The sequence below is a fragment of the Colletotrichum costaricense genome (genome assembly GCF_030867565.1).
Source record: "Colletotrichum costaricense strain IMI 309622 chromosome Unknown Scaffold_1.1, whole genome shotgun sequence".
Taxonomy (NCBI): Eukaryota; Fungi; Ascomycota; class Sordariomycetes; order Glomerellales; family Glomerellaceae; genus Colletotrichum; species Colletotrichum costaricense.
The window spans coordinates 1169675-1193614 of NW_026848230.1; the positions used below are offsets into that span (position 1 = coordinate 1169675).

Consider the following 23940-nt stretch of genomic DNA (forward strand, 5'->3'; position numbering starts at 1 on the left):
CCCGCACTAGCAGGCATGGGGTCAGGCCTTTTCGAATTATTCGTGAATCCAGAGCGCGCAACAGCAACGTGACACAGCGGTTTCGGTCTCAGAATGCCCGGGACATTCTCGAGTGTCTGTTTGGACTCTTCCGTCATGGATTACTCCAACGAGACAGTGCAGTGGCTGCCATCCTTGATTATGAGTGGTCGGAGGTTGCACCGAGAGACATACTAGCCCAGCCACGGGAGGGCAGGAGAGTGAGAGTGAGAGTGAGACTCACTGGGAAGCTGAGAGTGAGAGTGAGAGTGAAAAGTGAGAAATGCCATGTTTGGGGCCATGGAGCTTGGGCTCCCACTAGACCCGCTGTGGATACACATGAAGCCCGTCTGATTTGCCAATCAGATTTTAGCGCCTACGGAAAACTCAGACAAGTAGGCGCGGATTGGCTGGCTGGTGATATTAGTCATCGGCAGACCAGAACGAGCGGGTTTGCTGGCCGACGCGGGTTGGTTCTTTTTTTTTTTTTTGTTCCTTTTTTTTCCCATGGTGTTTGTCACCACCTCCCACCCCCCGACCGTCCAACCACCACGAAAAAAAAATCACAGCAGGTTGTTTTTCTAAACCTGCCTCACCGCCCACCGAATGTTCGTCTCCGCGTCCATACCCTCCCGGGATCTTCGGATGGAACAGACCAACAGTCAACACCATGTCTTCGGAGCAAGATTATCAAGATCTTTTCGGTCCTCAAGCTAAGAGGGCTAAACGTGGTCGAGTAAGTCGATGGGGTCGAACCTCTTTTCTGTGTGATTCCCGTTCCCTTACCGGGGTCCGGGTGACATGCCAGGAAAAAAAAAAAACTTCTTTGGACTTCAGCTAAAATTTCATCTCTTCTCTCTCGACGACGAAAACTGACTTCTTACTCGAGCAACAGCTCCAGACCGACAAGTCCGCGAATGCCATTCGAATACGCGATAATCAACGACGATCACGCGCCCGCCACAAAGAGTTTGTCGACGAGTTGCAGCGTAAGGTCCAGGACTACGAGAAGCGGGGGACTCAGGCCTCTTTGCAGATGCAAAAGGCTGCTCGAGACGTCGCCTTTGAGAACTCACGACTCGCGACCGAGAATACTCGTCTGCGCGCCCTGCTCGTCAGCAAAGGCGTATCGAATGGAGAGGTGGACGCACACTTGCGATCATTCGATGACGAAGGTAGCAAGGGCTCGCCTAGTGCGTCAAACATAACGACACTCGCTCCCATCCTCAATACACCCATCCTCCTCGAGCCATCACCGACCCAATTGCCTCCGCTACAAGAACACTTTGGCAAGGCGAGCTTCTCGTCTGAGACGGAGAACGAGCACCTCGCATCCAAGAGGAAATTCGGAGACTCGCTGCTCCCGCCGGTGCTCACCCTTACTCCAACTCCAGATGTCCAACAAGCTTCCCATCTAGACAGGCTCGCCGTGCTCGCCGACGCTAGTCTCAATCGCTCCTCCCAAACTGGCTCGGCACCCAACACTGTCTCGGAACCGTCCAGGAGCCCGCATCCCTATCATCGTCGTAGTGAGACACCTCCCCGTCCCTTGGAATCCCATCAGCAGCTCCCACCAGCTGCCTCGCCGCTGGAAATGTCTTGTAATGCTGCTGCACGCATCATTGCCGATATGCAAGGACACGGCGACGATCGGGCTACTCGACTGGCTTTGGGCTGCGGCGTCCAGGATGAAGAATGTTTTGTCAGAAACACGTCTGTCTTCCGAATGCTCGACCATCGATGATGAGGCCAGCTCAAATGATCAACCAGCTCGCGACAGGCCACGGCTCCTGTGTCGTTGACCCATGGCACCTTGTGTGCTATCTGTGCAACTCTACTCAGTTATTTTTGTCGTTGGTATGGGTATCCCGCGCAACAACAACGCGTGTGGCTATTCGAAGACGCAGCTCCAAGGGCCTCGGCTGCGCCTTGATACCGTCAGTCTATCTGCTCTAAAGCTGATGGAACCGGCCGAGTGCGACTGGCGAAAGTTTATTCCTCACTCGGTAGTATCCATCGACGGGCCTTGTAGGCAGACCTAACAAGTGCGCTCGACACTGCTTGGCACATAAACACGGCCAATAACAGAGACCGAGGATAGACCGCACAAGCTGAGGGCAGTCTCACGAGCTACACGGCAGACTGACTGATCGCGTTTGAGAAAGACGCCCTCCGCGACACTTGGGCAGACATGCTTCGCTCGAATTTGATACCCTTGTCTTTCTCTGTCTCTATGTGCCTGAATGCTCTTCAAGCAACATACCAATCGAAGATCGATTAGTTGTATTGTTTACTGTGGAGAGTCTTCGGGATTGAGGAAGCTTGCATTGTGCTTCATCCTGCGATCGCTCCGGAAGCGCTCAGGAAGCAGTCGACGACCTTCACTCGTTGCGTTTCGGCGGTGTACCTGTTCGAGTTGTCAAAGACACCGCGCCGAAGCAGCTTGTGGACTCATCGCGTCCTGGGCTACCGCGCGACTGTGCCAAGCATGGCTTGAGCGAACCCATGAATCTTGAATCATGGCAATGACGAATGGTGCATCCTAGAGCGACACCCTTCGAGTAATTGTTACCTATCTGTACATGTAATCTTATAACGTAAAAGGCTACGAAGCCATGCCCTCGTCACTGCCTACTTTAAGCTGAGCTATATACTTGCCATCTTTCATACCTACATGTGCCAAGTATATGCATGTGTGCCTTTTCTGTTTTCTTTCTTTTTCTGCTGGCACTTCTTGTCCAGCCTTCGACTTTCATACTCCCTCTCGATCCTAGCACGACATATTGACTATTTATTCGTTTGCTTCACCGCCATGCTCTCGATTGAAGGAGTGAGATTGAAGTTTGTATGCTTTACTGGATAATACCATATCAATCAGGCAAGGTTCCCATTTATCTCATCCAAGAGATGCCGTTCCTAGGAACTTCTTCGCGACACCCGCTCTCCCCCATTCAATTACCCATACCTCGCTACACAAGCTTACGTCCTATTCAGCAGGCTTGATAGACTGCACGAATCGAAACAAATTCGTCGGATCATAATCAGCCTTGACCCACTCCAACCTATCCAGATTACTCCCCCAATACAACCGCACCGCCTCGCTCTCACTGATCTGAGAATCTGGATAGTTCGCATACATCCCCCACTGATCACTGCCCAGCCCCTTGGCAATACTCTGCCTCAACCCCTGGAGCAGCGCGAACCCGTCGGAGGGATACGTCTGGCTCGTCGAGACGCCATCCTTGAGCTGGAAGAGAAGCATCTTGTCGCGGTGGACGTAGGCGGTATCGTTGGTCTTGGGCCGCGCCACGGCTGAGTTTGCGCCCCCGTGGAAGTTCATGTGCATGTACCAGGACCGGGTTGCGGTGAGGCCGTTCTTAGCAATGGCGTCAACGAGGGATTGGAAGGTCGTTTTTGTAAGCGCGGGTGTTGTGAGGCTTGACGCGTAGGAGTTGTCGTGCTGTTGACCGCGTTAGTAGGTCTCCCCCCTTTTGCAGCTTCGGTGTGCAAGGTGCAAGTTACCTCGTTGTATGTTGCCGTCGTCACGTCAATATCCGTCACACCCGCATAGTGCTTGATAAAGTCGATCCATCCAACAGTCTTGGAACTAGACACTTTCGCACCAATCTTTGCAAGCAAAGGTTGCACCGCCGCGCGAAAGCCCGCATCATCGCCAATATACGCGCCGTTCAGATAACTTCCGTCGTTGTTAAACGTCGTCGACATCGTCAGCTCCGCCGGCATAGTCTTTGCGAATTCCTGCGTGTCCAGAAGAACCTGTGGCAGCTTCGCCGTATCCCAGACAAGATCTATATCGAAATATGTCACCTTCTCCGGCGCGACAAAGGTGTTAAATTCCAGTTCTGCGACGATGACCATGGAGGAGCCCGCACCGCGGATGGACCAGAAGAGGTTGGGACGCTCCGTCGCTGAACAGCGCGTGATTGTGCCGTTGGCGAGGACGACTGTCGCCGCTTTGATCCAGTCTGTTGCGAGGCCGTAGGTATGGGAGACCATGCCATGACCTCCGTGGAGGGCGTGGCCGCTCACACCAACACTGAGATACGCGTAAGCCAAGCTCCAAGTATCGTTGATCATTCAGATTGACGCTCACGCTGGGCAAGTTCCATGCGATATCGCCCTCTTCCCCTGATTGTACAGCTCCGTGGCTACGTGCCCCAACCGCGCACCAGCCTGGACCTTGGCCGTCCCGTCGCTCGCGACAGTCACGCTGTACATGCGGTCTAGGTTAATCACAAGATGTCCATCTTCGCCGCCGTACCCAGTCGAGATGTAGCTGTGTCCGCCGCTCTTTGCGCTGACCCTGACACCGCTCTTGGAACCGCATGTTACCGCGGAGGCGATTTGGGCATTTGTGGTCGGCACGGCGACGAGAAGTGGCTTAACGGGGACACGGAGGTTGTATGGCGTTGGGGCTGAGGATGCGATGGGCACGGAAGCGGTGCGGAGGCAGGCTGTGAGGTCGTCGAGGGGTGCGCTGAGGGCTAGAGTCGCTTGAACTAGCAGAGCTATAACGAGATGCATTTTGACGGGTTCTCGAGTCTTCCATCACCTATTACAACATTGGCTGACGTTGCCTCAGCCGGGGAAACTTGATCACTTATAGTTCTCTTACGAAGACCTCTACATCACGCCAGAGTCTTGGCAATCTGATCATAGGTGTTCTCACCTTCCCACATGACCTGCGCCGAGTCTTCCTCCCGAGCTGGGGTTCCAATTCATAGGTGAGCTTAATTTACCTCACTTCATGATCGTCGTTAGGTGATTTCAGCTACTGGGTAATACGTGCATCGATTCTTTCTCGTTCCTGGGCCTTCCCCGGTGTGGCTGCATAGCATTCTCGCCCCGTCGCCCCGTCCCCACGAGAACCTGCAGGTCGGGTATGCTGCATGTCAGCTCGTGTATGCGCGTCTCAGCCCATGAGATTTTGCTTATGTAAAAGGCTTTCCTGTTGTAAATGGATGCTTTGCAACACATGGTGATTGTTGAAAACGTTAGGAGAAGCATGGCGACGTTGAAATATTGTCTGTTGAGGATTCTTATCAAGAGACTGATTGACGTCTCAGCACACATGTAACACGGAGAAACGCTTGAGCTAACTACCGACGGGAACCAGATCTGACAAGGAGCAACCTTGACTCCGATAGTCTTCGATTCGTAAGCGGAAACCTTTGCTTTAGTAGGCTGCCATTATTCCCGAATGCGTCTCATCTGCGTAAAGCCGTCTCATTCATGTGTAAAGTCCGAGATCCAAAATCGACTATCTTGATGTTGTTTTGCTTGAGTATCCCTTGGTCTGCTCCAGACCGCGGCAGGCTGGATGGATCTACATTGCATAGCCTCAGTTCAAGCGCCAATCGCCTCTCGAATGTAACCCAACAACTACTAGGCATCTCACCAGGCTGACTGTGAGATAATAATTGACATATAGATGCACGTTTCACACATATTTACATCCATTATCTGTCCTCCATTTGAACAACACTCAGTTATAGCGAACAATAAGCGTCGATCATTGAAATCCAGAATGAGCTCACCGAGTTCACAAATTCCACCTCCACAAGCGGCTTACATCCCGAGCAAGCATGCAGGTAGAGCCCACGATGAAGAAAGTGGAAGTCACAACGAACGCCATGTGAATCGCAATCAACTGTTACCGTCGCATGATCTTCCCAACGCGAACCCGAGCTCTATCTTGACCTTGTCATCCAGCATCTCGATCTTTCCCGGCCAACAAATAGTTAAACTAGTTATGTTAGGACACAACACCATCATTCCACTCCCGTGGCTACAGCGAATTATAAATCCAATAGGGCATTTTGGCGATGAGCTTCCATCAGTTGAACATCGCTCACACTCTGTAGAGGCCGCACCAGGACTCACCGAGCACCGACGACCTACTGGAACCTCGAACCACCCACCAAGAACGACCGAGTCATCAAGGAGTACTCCTGCGACGTTTCAATCTTCAGCAGTCAATAGGCCTATAGATTGCAAGAAAAGAGCCGGTAGGCGTATCGTCAGGAGGAAGGCCAGTCCGCCAAATCCAGTTGTCCAACGAAGGGAAGAGATATGCGACGTACTAGAACCGCTGTTCTCCAATGCCCCGTTCGTCTTGGTCTGCGAGGGCAAAGAACAGGATGCTGTCATCTCCACCATCAAACTAGGAGATGCATTAAATTCGATCAGCTTATGGGCTAAATTGTCTGGAGTCGCGCGGCAGGTAACTCGGCGGTGGAAACGATTGCTTGGCCCTGTGAGGCTTGAGCTGGTACATGTAAGTGGATCTCTTATGGTCTCGGACATAGAACCTCAAGATCCAAATTATAATCCAGATTGTTGCTGACCTTGAACTTCAAAGCTGAGAATTGTAGGCCGGCATGGTTGCAGGCCGGATGCATTCCGGGGGCAGTTCCAGATCGTCAACATTGCTGAAAGAATCGAGGCGCTCCAAAAGTTGATCAGCAACTACAAATATGACATAACCGAACCATCGAATCCCGACGAGAGCGAGTTGTGCTGCTACCATGACCTAAGAATGGATACAGTCCAGCATGGCAGCATGATTCACGAGGCATGGGGAGAAGACTACACATCACCCAAACTCGGCAGTTGCGGCGTTCAAATCCATGTGGATAGGTTGAAAGAGCTTTCAAAGCTCAAGCTGGCTTCAGTCTGGGACATGCTCCTGGTCTATCCAGAGCTAGCCGTGGGGAATGATGTGCTTTACGATAGATGGATTTATTCCTCAAAGTGAGCAGGTCTCCAGTGTCTTTGCTGTCGAGTGATGAAAGGCCTCACTCGAGGTACTTACTGACAACGTTTCTAGAGACATCATACCACCTGTTGAAACTGCCGTGATTCGTGCAGTGGCAGACATTGAGTTTGTCGGCTTCCGAATCGTGGAATGGCCCTATACTAGCTTTAGCACGCCATCTGTGATACTTCTAGTCGGGAGCACTGTGGTTTTTGGTCTCCTTGTTATCGTTTCCCAAGCCGTGTATCGAGACTGGGGAGTTGCTTATACAGCGGGTGCCTTTTATGTGGCTTTGGCTGGGGTATTGACAACCTGGATTGCTTGGACATCGACTGCCTAGGCGATGCAATGCTGCCGCCTCAATTACCGATTGGCTTTGATAGTCACATTTCGTGAGGGTGAATACTGATATGTGGGCTCGAAAAGTTCCTAGGAACCTGGCCTACCTATTGTCGATGAGTCGTCAAGGAATGAAAAACGCCTCTTAAAAAGTCTTGGATAATCTTGAAAAAGCAAAGATTTGGAGGGGAAATGAACTCACTGCGTTATGGAGGCCCGACGGCCAATGCGCGACCAGAAATGGCTTACATAAGCCGCGATGTGGAGCCTCTGAAACCTTCCCCCAGCTTCCGGCACTTCCCTCCTCTTATCGCGTACCTCAATCTCATGATGAACTTCGAGGACGACCATCGTACCGCCAACACTTACAGTCATGGCCAAGTCGGCCCGGAATCAGCTGGTCGGGAACCCCCGACCTGCGTCCGAGCAGGCGTTGCAGGCCGCGAGAAACTACATCAACGACTCGCGCAATCCGGTCGTGCTCAAGAGAGGACATGCCCCGAAATACTACGTGGTCTACTACCTGCGCGGACCCGGGGCGCACGGCAGGAAATATGGCATCTTCACGGATTGGAACGATACCAAGAAACAGACTGAAGGATGCGAGAACAAAAGTACGCGCAGGAATTTGGCTGTGTAGTCCGTCATTCGTCAACCCCACCACGCTAACACGCGGCAATCAATCCAGACACTACCGCTTCGAGCTTCAACGTGGCTGTGAGTGAAGACCTTCTCATTTGTGAACTAGGAGACTGACATACATTAGATGGACCTTCTAATCTCTGGGCTTGCTCTCGAGATCGACGCTGGCTCTTTGATGAATTATTCCCCGGCACATCAAAGTAGGTCTACCGTACCCGCGCCTGCACCCGCCGCGGCGCCTTCTTCAGTCAAGCGGCCCCGGGAGGAGCAGGCGGAGCACGATCAGGAGCCTTCGGATGTGTTTTATTTTGACGTCCATCGATCCAAAGCCGTCAAACGCGAAGCAAACCATCAATGTGGTTCACGCGAGTCGCCTATCAAGATTGAGGATGATGACGATGTGGTCATCAAAGACGAGAAGGATGATGCTCGCGAGGCCGTGATCAAAAAGGAGGAGGATGATTCCCCTCAGGCAGCAATAGAAAGGGAGGAGGATGGTTTCCATGAGGCCGCGATCAAACGGGAGAGGGGTTTTGACGAAGAGGAAGAAGTAACGAGGGAATCGGAGGGGTTTTTCCCTCTCAAGGGCTACTCAGATCAAACGAACGAGTATATCAAACGCGAGAATGATCGCCCTGAAGGCGAGAAAGACCCGGCAGTCGCAAAGGCGGCCCCGGAATTTCCCCTATGCCCTGAACAGCAGCACGCCCTAGATCTGGCCATGCAAGGTCACAGCCTCTTCATCACGGGGTAGGTCCATCATTCCTAAAGGAGGAGGAAAACTAAGTCACGACTGACCCTCTCAGATCTGGCGGCTGCGGCAAATCGGTCCTGGTGAAGGCCCTCAACAAGGCCCTAAGCGCCCAAGAAAAGATCGTCTACCTCGTCGCGCCTACGGGCCAGGCCGCCACTAATATCGATGGCAGGACAACGTTTTCCTACGCTGGATGGAACGTCAGTGCCCCGAAGGAGACATTCAAGACTCTTGTCAAAAACTCGCGTTACCCTTCGGTGTTTAACCGCATCGAGAGCACCGACGTCCTCATCATCGACGAGATCAGCATGGTCGAGGGCGAATTCTTGAACCGGCTCTCTGACGTTCTCGGAATGCTCCGACGGGAGAGGTTCGCCACAGGCAGGGGCATTATCTGCAGAAAACAGACCGCGGATTCGGTGAGGCGACCGTTCGGCGGCATCCAGGTCATCGCGGTCGGGGACTTCTGCCAGCTATCCCCCGTGCAACCGTTCGAGTACTGCACTGAGGAGGTGTCATACGACCCGCACCGCCAAACTTCGACGGCGTGTGGAAAGTTGGTTTTCGACAAGGAACGCAATCTGCACTTTTGTCCTCGAGACAGAGAGCACCCTACATTTCCAGATGCTCAAAAATGGGCCTTCAACTCGCGGACCTGGGCAGATTGTAATTTTCAGTGAGTATCATGATCCGTTGGATGGTCGGATTGAGGACGCAGACCTGACATCCTCGGCGAATAGATACATCCATCTAACCAAGATCCATCGGCAAAGCGATGAGAAATTCATAACGATGCTCCAGAAAATCCGCCTGGGTCACACAACCGACGCCGATCTCAACGTCCTGCTGCAACCTCGCGAAGTCAGGAATGGTATAGCCCTGTTCGGCCACAGGGAGAAAGCCAAGGACTACAACGACTCGGAGCTCAAGAAGCTTCCCAGCCGCCCAGAACAGTTTGATGCCCTGGACCACCCGAAAAACCTCGGCGAAGACCGAAAGAACCGATTCGACAAGCAGCTGAAACTCAAGGCTGGCATGCCGGTTGTGCTGCTGGCTAACGTGAGTTCTCCCCTCTCCCCTCTCCCCTCTCGCTGCGCTATCGCACACCCTGTTCCAAGGTTACCTAGAGTAACGCGCTAGTGAAAAACTCGCAGCTCGACGTCGAGAATGGTTTCTGCAACGGCAGCCAGGGCAAGCTCGTCCGCTTCATACGGAAGTTGGACGAATGCAACAAGCCCAAGATGCCTGAAAAGGGGAACTACAAAGGGGACACCTACGGCTTTCAGATCGCATGCGCGAGATACGAACAGATGACCAACTACATTAATGGTCCCTCGGGTGCCAAGGGTTGTGAGTTCTCCCGTGTCCCGGGTCAATCAAAGAGTTGTAGCCACGAACCGCTAACCTTCGTCCCTCCTTCTCCGCTGCACAGTCCCTGTAATCATATTCGCAAACGGCCAAAATCGCGTCATCCTCCCCTACTGCGACATGGACGACATCGAAACAGAGGTCATTCCCACCGAAAACGGGTACAAAAAGGTCCTGAAGTCATACTCGGCGCGCACACAGATCCCTCTAGTCCCGGGCTGGGCCATGACCATTCACAAGAGCCAAAGCCTGTCGCTCGACCGTGTCAGCGTTCACCTCCAGAACGTCTGGTGTGGAAGGCAGACCTATGTGGCCCTGAGCCGCGCGCGATCTCTAAGCGGTCTCAAGGTCATCGGAAACAAGTTAACGATGAGGAGTACACTGCCGCTGGACCCCGAGGTGAGCAGATTCATGATGGAGGCGGAGCGCCGGGCGGCAGCGGCCCCTGCCCCGGCTTCGACAGCGGCAGCGGCCGCGGCAGACCAGGCGAATGATTAGCCACTCCTTTGAAAGGCACGGGCGGTGTGAGATAGGTTTTGAACATCGCTGGGGGATGAGAGCGGAGGAAGTAAGATCAAATCCCGGCTCTTTTGGAGCTGAGTTAGCTGTTGAAGGGATAGAGAGAGAGAGAGCGTTTGAACCGCTTGACAGGTTCTTTGTCTTCTAGGTTTGGTAGCGATGCTTTCTGTTGGCGTAGGGAGGCTTTGTCATATTCTGTAGGATACCAACTTAAACAGCCGAGGCGGGTGGCTCGACGGCAACGAGGGCATTAGCGATATAAGCGGGAGTTATCTCGGCGTTGTAGTCAATACTGTCGTGCCCTCAACCGATGCGAGGCTGATTGACGATGGACGCGTCCCCTCGAACGTAGGAACACTCAAGAAGCCTGGGAAGCTCGTAGCAGCGGATGACATAAGGTAAGTAAGCTGCTGACCCATCCCTCAGTCTGGAATATACTTACCTAGAAAGCTATCTGGGGAGACAATCCTCACTTTCTACCCATTTTGAAGATACCCGTAGTGGTCGCCATGGCTTGTTGCCATACACTTACAGGAACGATAACACTCTCTTCAAGATAGGAGTCATGACCTCGTTTAGTGAAAAGGAAATAGCCAGCGTACTTTCGTTTCTGGAGCGTCGCATCATCTGCACAGGCAACCAACACAGACGCAACACGTTCCCTATAGTTAGTAAGGCAACGAATCGATTTTGCGCGAGCGTACGAAAAGCAACTGCAGCGGCGATGCGGGTGCCTCAAGTTTCTGGCCGGTGGTAGTTATAGCTAAGGTAGGTAGCCTTGCCTTGTTTCCTCTCAAACGGCCAGCCTGCTTGATCACCCCCTCTTCCTCACTGACCTAGGTGACACGAAGGGGAAGGGACGTGGACGAATGGCATTCAAGAAATCATTGAGTAACACACCATAAGACCCATGCGCACGCAGCTCGTTTGTCGTTCAAGACAACCGGTGAGGCACAGTGTTGCCCCGATGGTCGCCCGGGTAGCCGGGCTCTGCTCTCTGGTTCCGTCATTATCCGGGCTGATGCATATCGTCAGACAGCCTTGTTTTCTCATTCTCTAGGATGTTGTCTCTCTTGGAGTCTGTACTCAGGACAACTTACCAAGCGTTGGGCTTCAGGTGGTACAGAGAAGAGTACGCCAGCTTTGGTCGGATTAAATGGTCTCGTAGAGCATTTTTGGAGACTGAAGAGTTTCACGGGAAGATGAACAGAAAGCAAACTCCCGCGCCCGCAACATCCTGTCCTCGTACAGCCTAGAGATAGTGCTCTCGCAAACTGTCTATAGACACACTCCAACCTAACGACCTGGCGCGTTCATTCTAATGAGATTCTTTCGCACTGTCCGACCGGGCAAAGTAGCGGTGCGGCCTCTCTCCCGATCCCACCCCTTGAGAGCCCCAAGTCGCAGCCCGTTTCGGCCTACTTTAATACCAAGGGGCCTCCTCGTGGCGATTCAGAATCGGACCAGGTCGTTACGATATGTCAGCACTATGGCGACTCGACCAGCTATGATGGACGATACCGTTACCAACACCGCGCTGACCAGCACTCCCACCACGGCCACCACGCCGGCTGCTCTGACAGAGCTCTTCGAAAAGGCCGAGGCCGGCTTCCCGCCGCGATTCCGCGAGCATGGATGGTACTTGACCGTCGTATGAAGACCTTTCGCTTCAACTAACTCCAGTCCAAATCGTCACTGAGTGGGATTCTATCGGAAGACCAAGACTGACAGGCTGCTCATCTAGATCGCCTCGCTCATCGGTTTAGGCCAACAGAAGCTTGCTGGGAGTCTCTACACACATCTGGTGGCCCAGCCCCAGTACCAGACACCCACTGAGCGCCAAGCCCTCATCCGCCGCCTGCGCGAGGCCATGGTCAAGTGCATCATCATTAATGGCATCCCCGTCGTCATCGAGGCCGTCACGTCAGTCTCGGAGGTCGAGAGGCCCGAGGACACGGATCAGTCCTGCTCGCGCGAGGACTGGCAGATCGGGCCCGAGACGTCGAAGCGCGCCGCGGCTGTGCTCAAGGTGCTGTATAAGAGCGAGGTGGGCGCCCCCGTCGAGGTGCTACATGCCCACAAGGATATCCGTGAGTTCATCCCTTGAAGCCCATATCCATATTGTCTGGGTGTTGGAGTTTCTAACACTGCGCTCACCAGCATGGATATCGGTCAACGTGTCCTATGGCCTTTTCCTCTCGGATCATCGCATCCTCGATATACAGGAGACGGAGCTCGTCGTGACCCCCGCGATTATGACACAGAATCTTCAAGACCCGACGTACTGGCATCTAAGGGCCTGCCTACGTGTAGGCATGGAGCCGGAGGAGGTCGAGGCCATCCATAAGGTCATCGAGCTGGTAGCAGCCTATGGGGGGAAGACGCTGGACGTAAAGCGCGTCAAGGACGTGACGGATGCGTGAAGTGAAGTTGAATGGAACGAAATAACACCTTTTCTATTAAGCTTACTTCTCCAGATCAAGATGCCCCTTACACGAGCCTCTCTTTAAACTCCGCCAGTGTCTGGTGAAAGTGCTTGAATGACCACATCCCTCTATTCCATTCCAGCTCGTAGACCGCCGCAGCCTCGACAAACTTGCGCTCTGCCCTAGTCATCAATTCATGAATACTTCGTCTCTCCTCTTGGCTACCCCCAAATAGGGCCGTCGCTTCGTCGATCTCGATGATGATCAGCGACAGCTCCGCAAGGCTCCGGGCAGGTCGCGGCTTCTCCGACGCCGTCTTTTCCAGCAGCGCGATTATCCAGGCCTTCGCTTCTCTGAAGCGCCGTTGCGCCCGGAGAGCTTGAGAGTATACCTCTGCGAGCTCGTAGTCACTAAAGGTAAACTCCAGTTTGCCGCCTTCAAGCATGTTCATCCGTACCGCCAGCCCCTTCATAACCTGAGCTTCGGCTTCGGCCGGCCGTCTCTGCGCCAGGCGAGATCTGGCCATGAGCTGGTGCCACACGCGAAGCAAAAAGTGGTTTTGGCCGATGCCTCTCTGCAGCTCGCGTGCGCATCCTTCGAGCACGGCCGCGGCTTCGCCCGGCAAGCCCCGGTCGATCTTGATGGCGCCGAGAACCAACTGTTTACGAGCCAGCATTGCGCCCGAGTCGTCGAGTGAGTCATCCAAGTACTCATATATCTGCTCGGCGCGGTCGTAGTCTCCTAAGCGGAAAAAACAGGGGGCACAGGTCTGTGCCAGGGACGAGGCGTACATCTTGTCCAATCGCGAGCGCTGGTGAAATGTGGCGAGGTAGCGAGCGCAGTGGTCGCTGCACTCCCTCCGCCGCCCCATGCTCATGAGCCGAAAGGCGCGGCGCACCGCCAGCAACCCGTCGGGGATCCGCCAGTCCGCGTGCTCGCTGTGGGCGGCGACAAGGTTGAAGAAGCGGTCGGCGCGATACAGCGTGCCGTGGTCGAGGGAGACGGGAACCCAGGCGTCAAGGGCGATCATGCAGGCACCGATCTTATTAAGCTCCGTGTCGCTGAGAAGCTCCGGCGTGTCATAGAGATTTTCGAGGCAGATACAGAGATAGGGATATAATGCCTCGCCCTCAGCGAAGCGCGACGCGTCGTAGGCGTTGACGATGGCACGTATGGCGAGAAAGATGGCTGCGCGGCCGCTCCTGGTCCTGTCCGCGCTCGACTGCCGCTCCCTGAGCCAGTAGTGGACGAGCGGATGAGTTGACATAGTCTTCTGGTCCACGAGCGAGAAGGACGCAAGAGTGCCGATGGCCTCGACTACCTGCAGATGTGGGACCATAAGTTCCGGTGGCACTTGGCGGACAAGCCGATCGTAGTCGGCCGGCGTCTGGACGAAATCGACAAAGTCTCGTAGGAGGAGCCGTTGTTGGAGCTCCGGCCCGCGGATCTGCGCGAGTTCGCACATGAGCGCGAACGGGGCACCGTCCGAGTAGAAGAAGGCCGCTAGGTCGAGGAGGCGCGCGGCGACGGGGTTCCTGGTGGCCACTGCGTGGAATGAGATCTCCCAAGTGGTGAAGACGGTCTGCTCGTACGACCAGACGGCGCGCGGTGGCTTATGCCGAAGTAGCTGGTCGTGGCTCACGCGGTAGAGATCCATGTACTCGGCAAAGTCGATGGATTGTCCCGTGATGTAGGCGCCGGCCTGATCGAGGGCCAGCGGGAGGTATCCCAACTTGTGAGCGACATGGCGCGCAGCTTCTTCTTCATCGTCTCCGCGACGGCCAGAGCAATTCTTGAGAAGGGTTACGGCCTCTTCCTCTTCCATCATGCCGACCTCGACCTGGTGGCCTAGTCGGCGGGCCTCCTTGCGGCGGCTCGTGATGAGGATATGGCCCCACGGCACGCGGGGAAAGAACCGCGAGACGTCAAGATTGTCTAGATCGTCGACATTGTCAAAGACTAGGAGCCACCGACGCGACTCCTGCTCTTCCTCGCGCGAAAGCCACTGCAGAAGCGCGAGCGCCATGACTGGCATGTCCTGCTGCCCGCGGTCTTCGTGAGACGTGGTGATCTTGGGAACGAGCCCCAGCGTCTTGGCCAGCTGTGTGAGCGACTTGATGACCTCCTGCTCGTCTACAGCAAAGACCCAGAGGACTGTAGCGTAGCGGCCGGCGTTGTAGGCATCGTAAGCGAATGCCGTGGCGATCTGGGTCTTGCCTACGCCCCCGAGGCCCGTCAGCACGAGGCGCTTCTGTTGCGTGGCGTAGTGGCCATCCTCAGAGAAGAAGTTCTCCATCTCGGCTATGATCTTCTCACGGCCGGTGAAATGGGGGTTAGAGCTGACAGGTACCTCAAAAGAGACGTTGGAGAGGGTCGCCGCCTCTGTTGCCGGAGCGGGAACGGGAGGATAAGTAAGTGATAGGGGAGGAGGCAAGGAGGAGGCTTTGGGGACTGCGGCCAGCTCTTTATCAAGCGGACTTTCCGACACGTTTTGCGGTTCAGGTTCATACCGAAAAGCCTGGCACTTGGATGTCGCCTCTCTTGGGCACTTCAGCGCGTCATCCCAGACATGGTGTACTTGACGCTCTAGTGCCTGCGCGTCTGGCCTCTCTCGCGGGTCAACACGCAAGATCCGCGTGACATGACCGGCCCAGCAGTTAGCCCAGACGGGCGACGTAGCCGTGGCACATTGTTCGTCGAGCCACTGCAGCACCTGAGGCCGGACCATGTGACTCGACAACGACGTACTGGTGCTGGTGCTGTTGCTGTTGCTGTTGCTGTTGCTTGGCGAGTGAAAATTGCCGTCCCGGATATTGTTGAAGACTTGCCTCCGCGCCGCGAGGAAGCCCTCGACGTTTCGCGGCCCGCCAAGGGCAAAGGCCAGAACTTCGGCGAAGATGCAGCCGAACGACCAGATATCGGCGGACCGGCCGACACGCCCCACAAATGCGGCCGTGCCTGTGCCCGTGTCTGTACCGCCGCTCCGGGCGCTTTCCGCAAGGTACGGGACCCAGAACTCGGGCACCTCCGGGGCCTGGTACTGGCCTCGCCCACGCCGCGCGTTGGTGTTAAAGGTCGCCTGGCTATAATAGGAAATATGACGGTCATCCGCCGCGTGGCCCTGGCTTTCCTCGTTCTTGAGTACGGAAATGCCAAAATCGCACAGCTTCCAGCGGCCCACGGCGCCGTCACCACCGAATATGATGATGTTGTTGGGCTTGAGGTCCATGTGTGCGCACCGCACCCACATTTCGCCGCTCTCCGAAGACGCGGGAAAGCCTGAGTGAAGGAACAGTAGGGCGCCAGCGAGCTTGACGCACTGGTGTAGTAGTGCTCGGGCGAGCTCGGAGTTGCCCCAACCATGGGCGTGGGCGTGCGGGAACCGCTCTTTGAAGTCGTACGACCTTACTACGTCACCATCGCCGTGCTGCCCGCCGTGTAGAAACTGACCTAAGTCACCGAGCTCGGCACGAGGGAAGAAGATCAAGAGCCTCGAGGAGGAGAAGCCCCCGCTGCTCCCATGTTCGACGACAGCGTTACAGAGCGAGATGCTATGGTCTCCGGCCTTACCCTGGCGGAGGAGGCGCATGTTATCCGCCTCGGCGAGGCCATCGTCATGGTTGTGGAAAGACTTTACGGCGACGACGAGAGGTTGTCGTTGATGTTCCTTGTACGTTCGTGATGTCAGTGATAACGTGACGATGTTTTGATGACCTTGATTCCCGTATAGTGGCATAGATGGAGATTGTTCGTAGTACAATCTGAAGCGTTTGAAGCACAAGGGAAGAGAAGTTTGGATGTAGTTAAAGTACATACCGGCACCCAGCTTCGAGGGCTAGGATCTTCATCTACGACGTATTCAGGCGCTAGCTTGAAGAACTTTGCAAGAAATGACATGTTAGCGTGCATTAAATCCGATGGAAAAAACAGGCAAGGCCCGTCATAAAGGTGCTTACTTTCACATCGCCGTATCCGCCATGCTCCTGTCCTGGGTCGCATTCCATGAACGGAATCCGCGTCAGCGAGTTCTGAATGACTTGTATTGCCGGCGCCGCTTGCGGGTTCAGGATGATCGTCGCCGGAGTAAATAGGTATTGCTCTTCCCACCTAGCTGTTTTACCTCGCGATAGACCCAGCGCTTCGAGATCTGCTTCACTATACGGCATCTCCGTGTCTCGGTACCGGGGTGTTGTGTCATCACCATCTTTGAAAAGTAGGTTGGAGATGTGCGCGTAAAACGAGGGCGGAACCTCGATGTAGGCCAGGAAGGTGACGAACAAGAGTGAATATTTCCAGATGGAACTCAACTGTTGCTTTTCAAGGTTGAACAGGACATCTCCTAAGTTACCCTGGTGTTCCCAGAGCTTGCGAACCCTGGAAGCAAGGAAAAAGGGGCGGTGGAAGGGCGAGTCTAGTTCGGGCTTTGGACGGACCTGAATTGCAGGCAGTCCGTCGCACATCCGGAGGAGCTGCCGTTCCCTCCGCGCCCTTTTCTGTAAGGCATCTGTGTTATTTTCCATTTGCCCTGGGTTATCGAGACGCAACGTTGTCTGAACCAGGTCGTGAGTTGGAGACACTCTGAGAGGAGATATAGAGACTCCCTAGTACTCAACTATGGACGAGGAACGCCTCTACACATTGCTGACTGTCTGTTGGGCTGAACCGACTCGCCACCTCAGCTCTCCTCTCTTTGCGAGGCAACCTAGGGCGAAGTGGAGGGAGGGATCGAACAGCGCATCAGCTTCCAGCCTTCCGGCCTCTACGTTGGTCCACCACCTACCATGCAATGTCATTGACTCGCGGCGCTGTTTCTTGTGTCTACTGACCTCTCAAGTCTTCGGCCAGCCTCTCAAATGTCGTACAACATCCCTCCATCATTACAAAAGGCCAATATCGTAAGTGAGCCTCTCCTTCGTGATTCCACGGTACCCACGACGAGGCTCCTCCTTTATCCTCTGCTCCGTCCCATCCCATCAGCATCCTTCTTCTACCTCCCATCGCATGGATCACGGCAACAGAGTCGGCGAAGTGAATCCGTGCCACGCTCGACCATGGACCTAGTGCGCAACGTCCTACCTCAGAGACTATCACGATATGTCACTCTCGGCTCCGAGCTTCTGGTCCTACTCCAGGAGAGATATGGAGACCATATTGACTTTTGCATCGCAGTCCGTGTTCCTCCTCCTCATCTTGCTCACCTCTTCTAGGGAGAAAACAGTAATCCAACTGTTCGAACAGCACGAGAACGACCGCTGGTACTTTGACTGCCCAGAGCAACTTCAAGAGGTGAGGAATACCTTGGGCTTCCCCCATCCTATCGTTGGTATGCTGGCTGACGTGTGTCGATTCTGGACAGACCGAGCTAAGGCATGTCTCGCCGCAACGGCAGGTGCCGATACCGAGCCGATACTAACAGTTGCAAACAGGGAGATTGTCACTCAGATTGCTGACCGGCGCGATGCTGCTCGGGAGGCTGCAAGGAGGGAACGGAGGCGGAGAGAGCGGCGGAAAGGAGGCGGCACCTCCAGCCGAAGATAAGCGCTTGTCGGGCGTTGTGTATCCAATGTGGCACCCATCACCGCAGCCTCGTGAAGTGGGCGAATTAAATTGGGAAGCGAAGTAAAGAGGGTGTGGGCCAGGGTAATCGGGTGACGGTGACATGCATGTCAGGCATGTTTCCTCCCTCCCTCGGATAAAGGGGGCACGGGGGCTTGTTATCTCTCTGTGTAACTCTCTGTGTTACCACACTTCGGAGGCTGATATCGTCACACAAGAGGTTCAGTCGCATTCTACTCTCCTGTTCCCGTCTCGTTCCGTCCGTTTCCCACCGAGAAATCCTCCTATTTGCGTTGAATGTTTCCCGGTGAAAGTTGTCAGAACTTGATCTTTGGGGAATGAAAGCTGCTCGCATCTGCTTTTTCTTCCGCGCAAACTACTTCAATAATCAACCCACCCCAACTCCGGTCCGTCTAGCTTGCCGGCTGCATGGCATGAAAAGGCAAATCAGGCTGTGAGAACCGGGCCGAGCCGCAAACGCTTCTGCCACAGCCGCGGGCATACCGCAGGGCAAATTATCGACCAGCCTTGCCCTGCTCTGCTCCATGCCTCATGCGCATCATCACGAGTGGTTTCCATATGACGGTCTGGAGTCCTCTTGGATCCCTCCACGGACTGACTGATCTCGCTTCAAGAACTTGAAAGCTTCACGGGCACGATGAGCGGCTGGGATCAATACTTTGCGCATCAGCAGAGTGGCTTCAATCTCGCTGGGCTCCGCAACCAATTGGATGATCTGGCAGTGACGGCGTTTGCCTCCAAAGACTCGGAGACGCTCTTTGATGTACTGGATATTGACAACAACAACGACAGTATGCTTCATTATCACCCCTCCTCGACGCATGTGTGGAATAAACATTGGTTGACAGCAAGGTTATAGACAAATTCCACGCAAGCATCGTCAAGGAAGAAGATGACCTCAGTCACGTTCTCGACACTGCGCCCACCGCGGGCATACGTATAATGTCTGTCACCTCTGGACCAGAATTGCTTTCATCGGGCTTCGGGCTAATCTTCGTCTGTGATCTAGCTCCATATCGTCGGCCAGAACCATCAACCCGCTCCGGATCACCTCGTCAATAGCCGGCAAACTATTCGATAGGTATCAAGTGCGTGCTGAGTTCCTACGAGTGCTCCTGTCCTTCGGCGACGAGCCTCACCAGTCCGAGGCCGGCAGCGCCAACAGCAGCTTTGTGCCTCAGGGCGACGACGCATGTGAGGCTTTCCCTGCACCCTTTATTACTTCCCTTCCTGTTTCTTGAGAGAAATTCATTCTGAGAACTCCTGGTAACTTTAGACACGCTACTCTACAAGCTCAATTTCGTGGAGCGGAACGACCGATCCGGTCCCGACGCGTGGTCCTTCCGGCATGTTGGTGTCTACCACCAGCACACGCCCGGCTTCGACCTCTTCATACTACTGCACTGTCAGCCCGCTAGTGAGCTGGCGGAGACGCTCCGGGATCTCGTCGAGGAGGAGGAAGAGACGGAGTGCTCAGAGGAGCTCGACGACAAGAGCACTCCGACGGTCAACGTCTTCAAGCGAGACCTTTGCTCGCAGCCGGCGATGCTGCACCATTATATCCTATCCTGTTACCTCGACAACTGGCGAGCATACCTCCGCCATCTAGGTGATAGATTCTCTAAAGTGGTACGTGAAGTGAAGAGTTTCGGTAGTTTCCCTGATGAGACTGACACTTCTAACCTGTCTACCTATGAAGCTCAATACAGCTATGGTACCTCATGCCAAGATGGATCACAACGTCTGGGTGACCTTCAAGAGCGTACGCGAGCTGAGAAATACCAATGATCTCGCCCTCTTCGCCAGCGCCTGCTGCCAGAGCAATCTTGAGGTCACAGGCTGCATCCTCTCTACCGGGAAGTTCCTGGCCGCCGAATTCCGGTCCATGGAGACCATGCTACGCGGATACATCGACAGCTCGGCTGTGCTTCGTCAAAGAGTGGATAACACGGTTGAGCTAGTTAGTATCCTCTTTCTCTGTCAGATTACCTAGCGTACTGCCAGTTAGAAAGTGCCTGACGTTCTCTTCCTTGACTCATTTAGGCATCGTATACGCTCTCGCTGCATAATCAGCAAGAGCTGCAGCTCCTCACCCGCGAGATGAAGACACACATTAAGAACACGGGCGTTGTAACGCTCAAGCTAAAGGACCTGACTGAGAACACGGTGGACGACAGTGCCATCGTACGTATCATCACCATCATTTCTGCCATCTATCTTCCGGGCAGTTTCGTCGGCGTAAGTGTAGCCCAAAAACCTATGTACAGTTGGGTTGATTAAGTATGCTCATACATGCCTCCGCTTGCAGTCATTGTTCGGAAGCAACTACTTTTCCTTCAACGAGAAGACCCGCAAAATTGCCATCGCGAGGGATTTCTGGGTTTTCGTCCTCGTCTGGCTCATTTTCACGGTCTTTACGGTGGCTGCTTACTTCTACACGTACATACGGAAGAAAAAGAAGAAGGCGACGAGGGCCCTGAAAGATCTCGGAGATGACGTCGATGAAGACCAGGGTAACTACAACAAACCTCCTCCTCTTTCTCCTCCTTCCGCCAGGCAACATGCCGTCGAAAGTAGGCCCCCACCATCGCCATCCCGCCGCTTTCCCATCACTCGAAAGCGCGGCTGACGAGGCCGGTCGGCTCCATCAAAGGGCAATCAAGCATGATGTGTGACCCTGAGTATGTAAGAGCACGAAACTGTGACCCTTGGTAAGGTAATTGATGCATTGGCTTCGGTGGAGCGGCTACTCTGAGTGCCAGATGGTTTAGAGAGAGGAGGGGGGTGAAGGCCGCGGGGGTCTCCACCACTTCAAAGAAGTATTTATCGGAGAGGAAAAGAGGGCAGAAGGGAGGGGAAGAGGCAAGGTGGCTATCTGATACAACTAGTTCGCAGAAGAATCTCAATACTAGTACTTACCTTACTGCAATATGCTTTGCAAGTGATGCACTTGAGCAGATTTATCTTCCTGCCATCTAACAAGTTGTTGCTCAATGTCTTCTAGACATCACTAGCCAGAAGTTCCAGCAACAAGAAGTTGAGAAGGGCCCCTTGATAGCTTGGGCTCGTTCGTCTTCCTTGATAAGGCGTCTGCAAAAAAAAAAAATGCCTTGAAGATTTCAATCACTTTGATAAAGAGTCCTCCTTCTATTTGTTTCCAAGTGCTAGTAGACGCACGTAACAATCCTTCGGCTTGTATGTCAGGCCCTCCCTGGCACTATAGCCAGACAATTCTCTCGGGCACGGAAGAAGCTGGAAGTTCCACACAATCTGCGCCAAAATGATCCTCAATTCCAAGTAAGCCAACCTCCTTCCGAAGCAGCCACGAGTACCCAGACCAAAGGCGAGCTGGGGTCCTGCCTGCTGGTCAAACTCGAGCCCGCCGGGGACACTGGGCGACTCGGCGAGCCAACGCTCTGGCTTGAACTGCCCGATATCGTCGTCATCCCAAGCCCGGGCTTTGGCACTCTGGCTGCTCTGGCTGCGATTTGACTCTTCGACGTTGAATGCCGGTTTCATCATGCTGTGGCCCTTGTTCAGACACATTACTACTGTGCCCTTGGGGATGTGGTGTCCTAGCAGCTCGGTGTCGCAGGTTGCTTCGCGGTCGACGAGCGGGGTAGCCCCGCCGCATCGGAGGATCTCTTCCACGGCGGCATCAAGATACGGGACTTTCGTAGTGTTTCCTGCGAGTTCCTTGACGGTCGGACTGCGTTGCTCGTCGACGGCATCGGGGAATGTGGCTCGGAGCGCTTCGCGCAAGTCGGTCTGCTTCTGGGGGTTGTCTGCGAGGAGTTTGATACCCCAACACATGGTGGTGCTGGTTGTATCGTGTCCTGCGACAACTACGCCAAAGATCTGGCATAGATGTTAGCACAATTCCGAGCTGTAGTTTTCCGGTGAAACGTCTGGCACTTACTTCATCAACCATGATCTCGGAGAAAAAGTCCGGAGCCCTTCCCTCACTCTCTGCCAGCTTCTTTTCCCGGAGCACTACCAGCTCAACAGCGGACAGAACCTTAGACTCTTCATCGCCGACCTCCTGCAGCCTCTTCAGAGCCTTATAGATCTCTTCTCGCACATATGTTCTCTTGACGTGGAAGACGCGACGTAATGAGGGAAGTCTCTCGACGAACCACCACTTGAGTCTCGGGATCGGTGAGCCTTGGAGGTACTCAATCGAGTTCGCTACACCGAGCGTCGCTTGAATCTTCTCGTCACACTCTTCCGTTGGAAATTCCAACGCCTCGTCGCTGCTGAGACCTGAACCCCGTAAACGACTGATATCCTCCGCACCAAGCCCCTTGACGAGGTCCGCTGTCGGGCGCAACGCGCTGCTGGGGAAGCTACCGCCAAATGTAAACGTCATGACGGCGTCCAGAGAACCGTAGTAGATATCCAGCTCCGCAGAGAACGGGCGTCCCTCTGCAATGCGCGCCTTATCATTCCACAACTGGATCAATCTCGAGACCCCGGCATAAACCGTCGGCGCTGCGACTTCGTTGAGGAACTGCGGCGACATGAGGTCCTGGAGGAGCCTGCGGTGCCTCTTCCACTCGTCGCCAGTCTTGAGGTGGATGTGGTGGTTGCGTCCCGCGCCCTCCAAGAGGTCGGCATCGAGGGACGACCGATCAAAGTCCTTTCGTCGCATCAAGATGTCTTGGGCTTCACGGAAGTCGGAGAGGATCAACAACGGCTTGCCGAGGGGACGGACGAAGACTTGAAAGAGTGGCGATTTGAATTTCTCCGCCTGCTCGTTGACCCAAGCGTTGAACTCGCCAGTGCGTTTGATTCCTTCGAGGACGGACGGGATGTCTCCCAACAAGCGCTTCGTCGCTTCGACATTGTAGGGGATTCCGGCGATCGGCTTGGGTAGAGCCCAGTTGTATAAGACATACAATACAAGACCTGCTACGGCAAAGATGGCAAAATTCGATGTGGAGAAGGAGAATCCTATTACAGTAGCACGTTGGTCGCCCAATGTGCGCTCCGGAAGCGCGGTGCCTAACATCGTGATGGGGGTGGACGGTTGTAGTAACGCTGGCCCAGCGAAACAGGTGTAATGACGTAGGCCCTCCGTCTTGACATCCGGATAAGCTTGAATGGTTCAGCCGGCGTGACAATCTTTATAGAATCAAAGCTTCCGTGCAAGGAAGATAGCAATAGCGGGTTCGGGATGGAATTTTGGCCGTTATCTGGTGGGAGTGTGGGTGTTCTCCGAACTGCAAAGTGCGTTCTGAAGCCCCCTCCACGATGAACTCCAGGTGCCTGGACCGCCGTAGATAGCCCACGGATCACCGATTGCGGCAGCTTACTCCACCATGGCAGAAGGGCAAATAATTAAAGTGTCATCAGATTGGGCCCCTGGCGAGCGTCTTTCCCGACACGGCAATCGACTCGCGGGCGGGTTGAGCGACGGGTCGAGGAGATTCTATGCCAGGTAAGGATGATCCCCGAACGAATCATCGCGGTCCCCTGTAGGGCTTCCACTGACAGTCTGACACAAGCTCTTCTCTTCT

General features: G+C 54.4%; 9 protein-coding genes across 9 annotated transcripts; 6 read left to right on the forward strand and 3 right to left on the reverse strand.

The window, feature by feature from the left end:
• Positions 1–688: 688 nt before the first annotated feature.
• Positions 689–1762, forward strand: CCOS01_00442 (uncharacterized protein; the record flags this gene model as incomplete). The annotated part of the gene is made up of 2 exons (XM_060448639.1): positions 689–754; positions 914–1762. 2 exons carry the CDS (start codon positions 689–691, stop codon positions 1760–1762), a joined length of 915 nt encoding a protein of 304 aa, XP_060320077.1.
• Positions 1763–3004: 1242 nt separating this feature from the next.
• CCOS01_00443 (uncharacterized protein) lies at positions 3005–4563 on the reverse strand (the record flags this gene model as incomplete). The annotated part of the gene is made up of 3 exons (XM_060448640.1): positions 3005–3478; positions 3541–4075; positions 4133–4563. The coding sequence occupies 3 exons, from the start codon at positions 4561–4563 to the stop codon at positions 3005–3007; spliced, it is 1440 nt and encodes a 479-aa protein (XP_060320078.1).
• A 1003-nt stretch (positions 4564–5566) lies between these two features.
• Positions 5567–7136, forward strand: CCOS01_00444 (uncharacterized protein; the record flags this gene model as incomplete). Its single annotated transcript, XM_060448641.1, has 4 exons — positions 5567–5981; positions 6012–6316; positions 6401–6792; positions 6869–7136. 4 exons carry the CDS (start codon positions 5567–5569, stop codon positions 7134–7136), a joined length of 1380 nt encoding a protein of 459 aa, XP_060320079.1.
• A 372-nt stretch (positions 7137–7508) lies between these two features.
• Positions 7509–10397, forward strand: CCOS01_00445 (ATP-dependent DNA helicase PIF1; the record flags this gene model as incomplete). Its single annotated transcript, XM_060448642.1, has 7 exons — positions 7509–7749; positions 7824–7852; positions 7902–8527; positions 8584–9207; positions 9272–9590; positions 9686–9881; positions 9964–10397. 7 exons carry the CDS (start codon positions 7509–7511, stop codon positions 10395–10397), a joined length of 2469 nt encoding a protein of 822 aa, XP_060320080.1.
• Positions 10398–11925: 1528 nt separating this feature from the next.
• On the forward strand, positions 11926–12841 carry CCOS01_00446 (uncharacterized protein; the record flags this gene model as incomplete). Its single annotated transcript, XM_060448643.1, has 3 exons — positions 11926–12069; positions 12163–12508; positions 12579–12841. The coding sequence occupies 3 exons, from the start codon at positions 11926–11928 to the stop codon at positions 12839–12841; spliced, it is 753 nt and encodes a 250-aa protein (XP_060320081.1).
• Positions 12842–12908: 67 nt separating this feature from the next.
• CCOS01_00447 (uncharacterized protein) lies at positions 12909–17364 on the reverse strand (the record flags this gene model as incomplete). The annotated part of the gene is made up of 3 exons (XM_060448644.1): positions 12909–16511; positions 16661–16723; positions 16801–17364. 3 exons carry the CDS (start codon positions 17362–17364, stop codon positions 12909–12911), a joined length of 4230 nt encoding a protein of 1409 aa, XP_060320082.1.
• Positions 17365–17938: 574 nt separating this feature from the next.
• CCOS01_00448 (uncharacterized protein) lies at positions 17939–18467 on the forward strand (the record flags this gene model as incomplete). The annotated part of the gene is made up of 2 exons (XM_060448645.1): positions 17939–18167; positions 18271–18467. The coding sequence occupies 2 exons, from the start codon at positions 17939–17941 to the stop codon at positions 18465–18467; spliced, it is 426 nt and encodes a 141-aa protein (XP_060320083.1).
• A 591-nt stretch (positions 18468–19058) lies between these two features.
• CCOS01_00449 (uncharacterized protein) lies at positions 19059–21050 on the forward strand (the record flags this gene model as incomplete). Its single annotated transcript, XM_060448646.1, has 7 exons — positions 19059–19212; positions 19281–19365; positions 19431–19615; positions 19698–20050; positions 20121–20381; positions 20465–20659; positions 20730–21050. The coding sequence occupies 7 exons, from the start codon at positions 19059–19061 to the stop codon at positions 21048–21050; spliced, it is 1554 nt and encodes a 517-aa protein (XP_060320084.1).
• A 518-nt stretch (positions 21051–21568) lies between these two features.
• On the reverse strand, positions 21569–23432 carry CCOS01_00450 (cytochrome P450; the record flags this gene model as incomplete). Its single annotated transcript, XM_060448647.1, has 2 exons — positions 21569–22279; positions 22341–23432. 2 exons carry the CDS (start codon positions 23430–23432, stop codon positions 21569–21571), a joined length of 1803 nt encoding a protein of 600 aa, XP_060320085.1.
• Between the last annotated feature and the right edge of the window lie 508 nt (positions 23433–23940).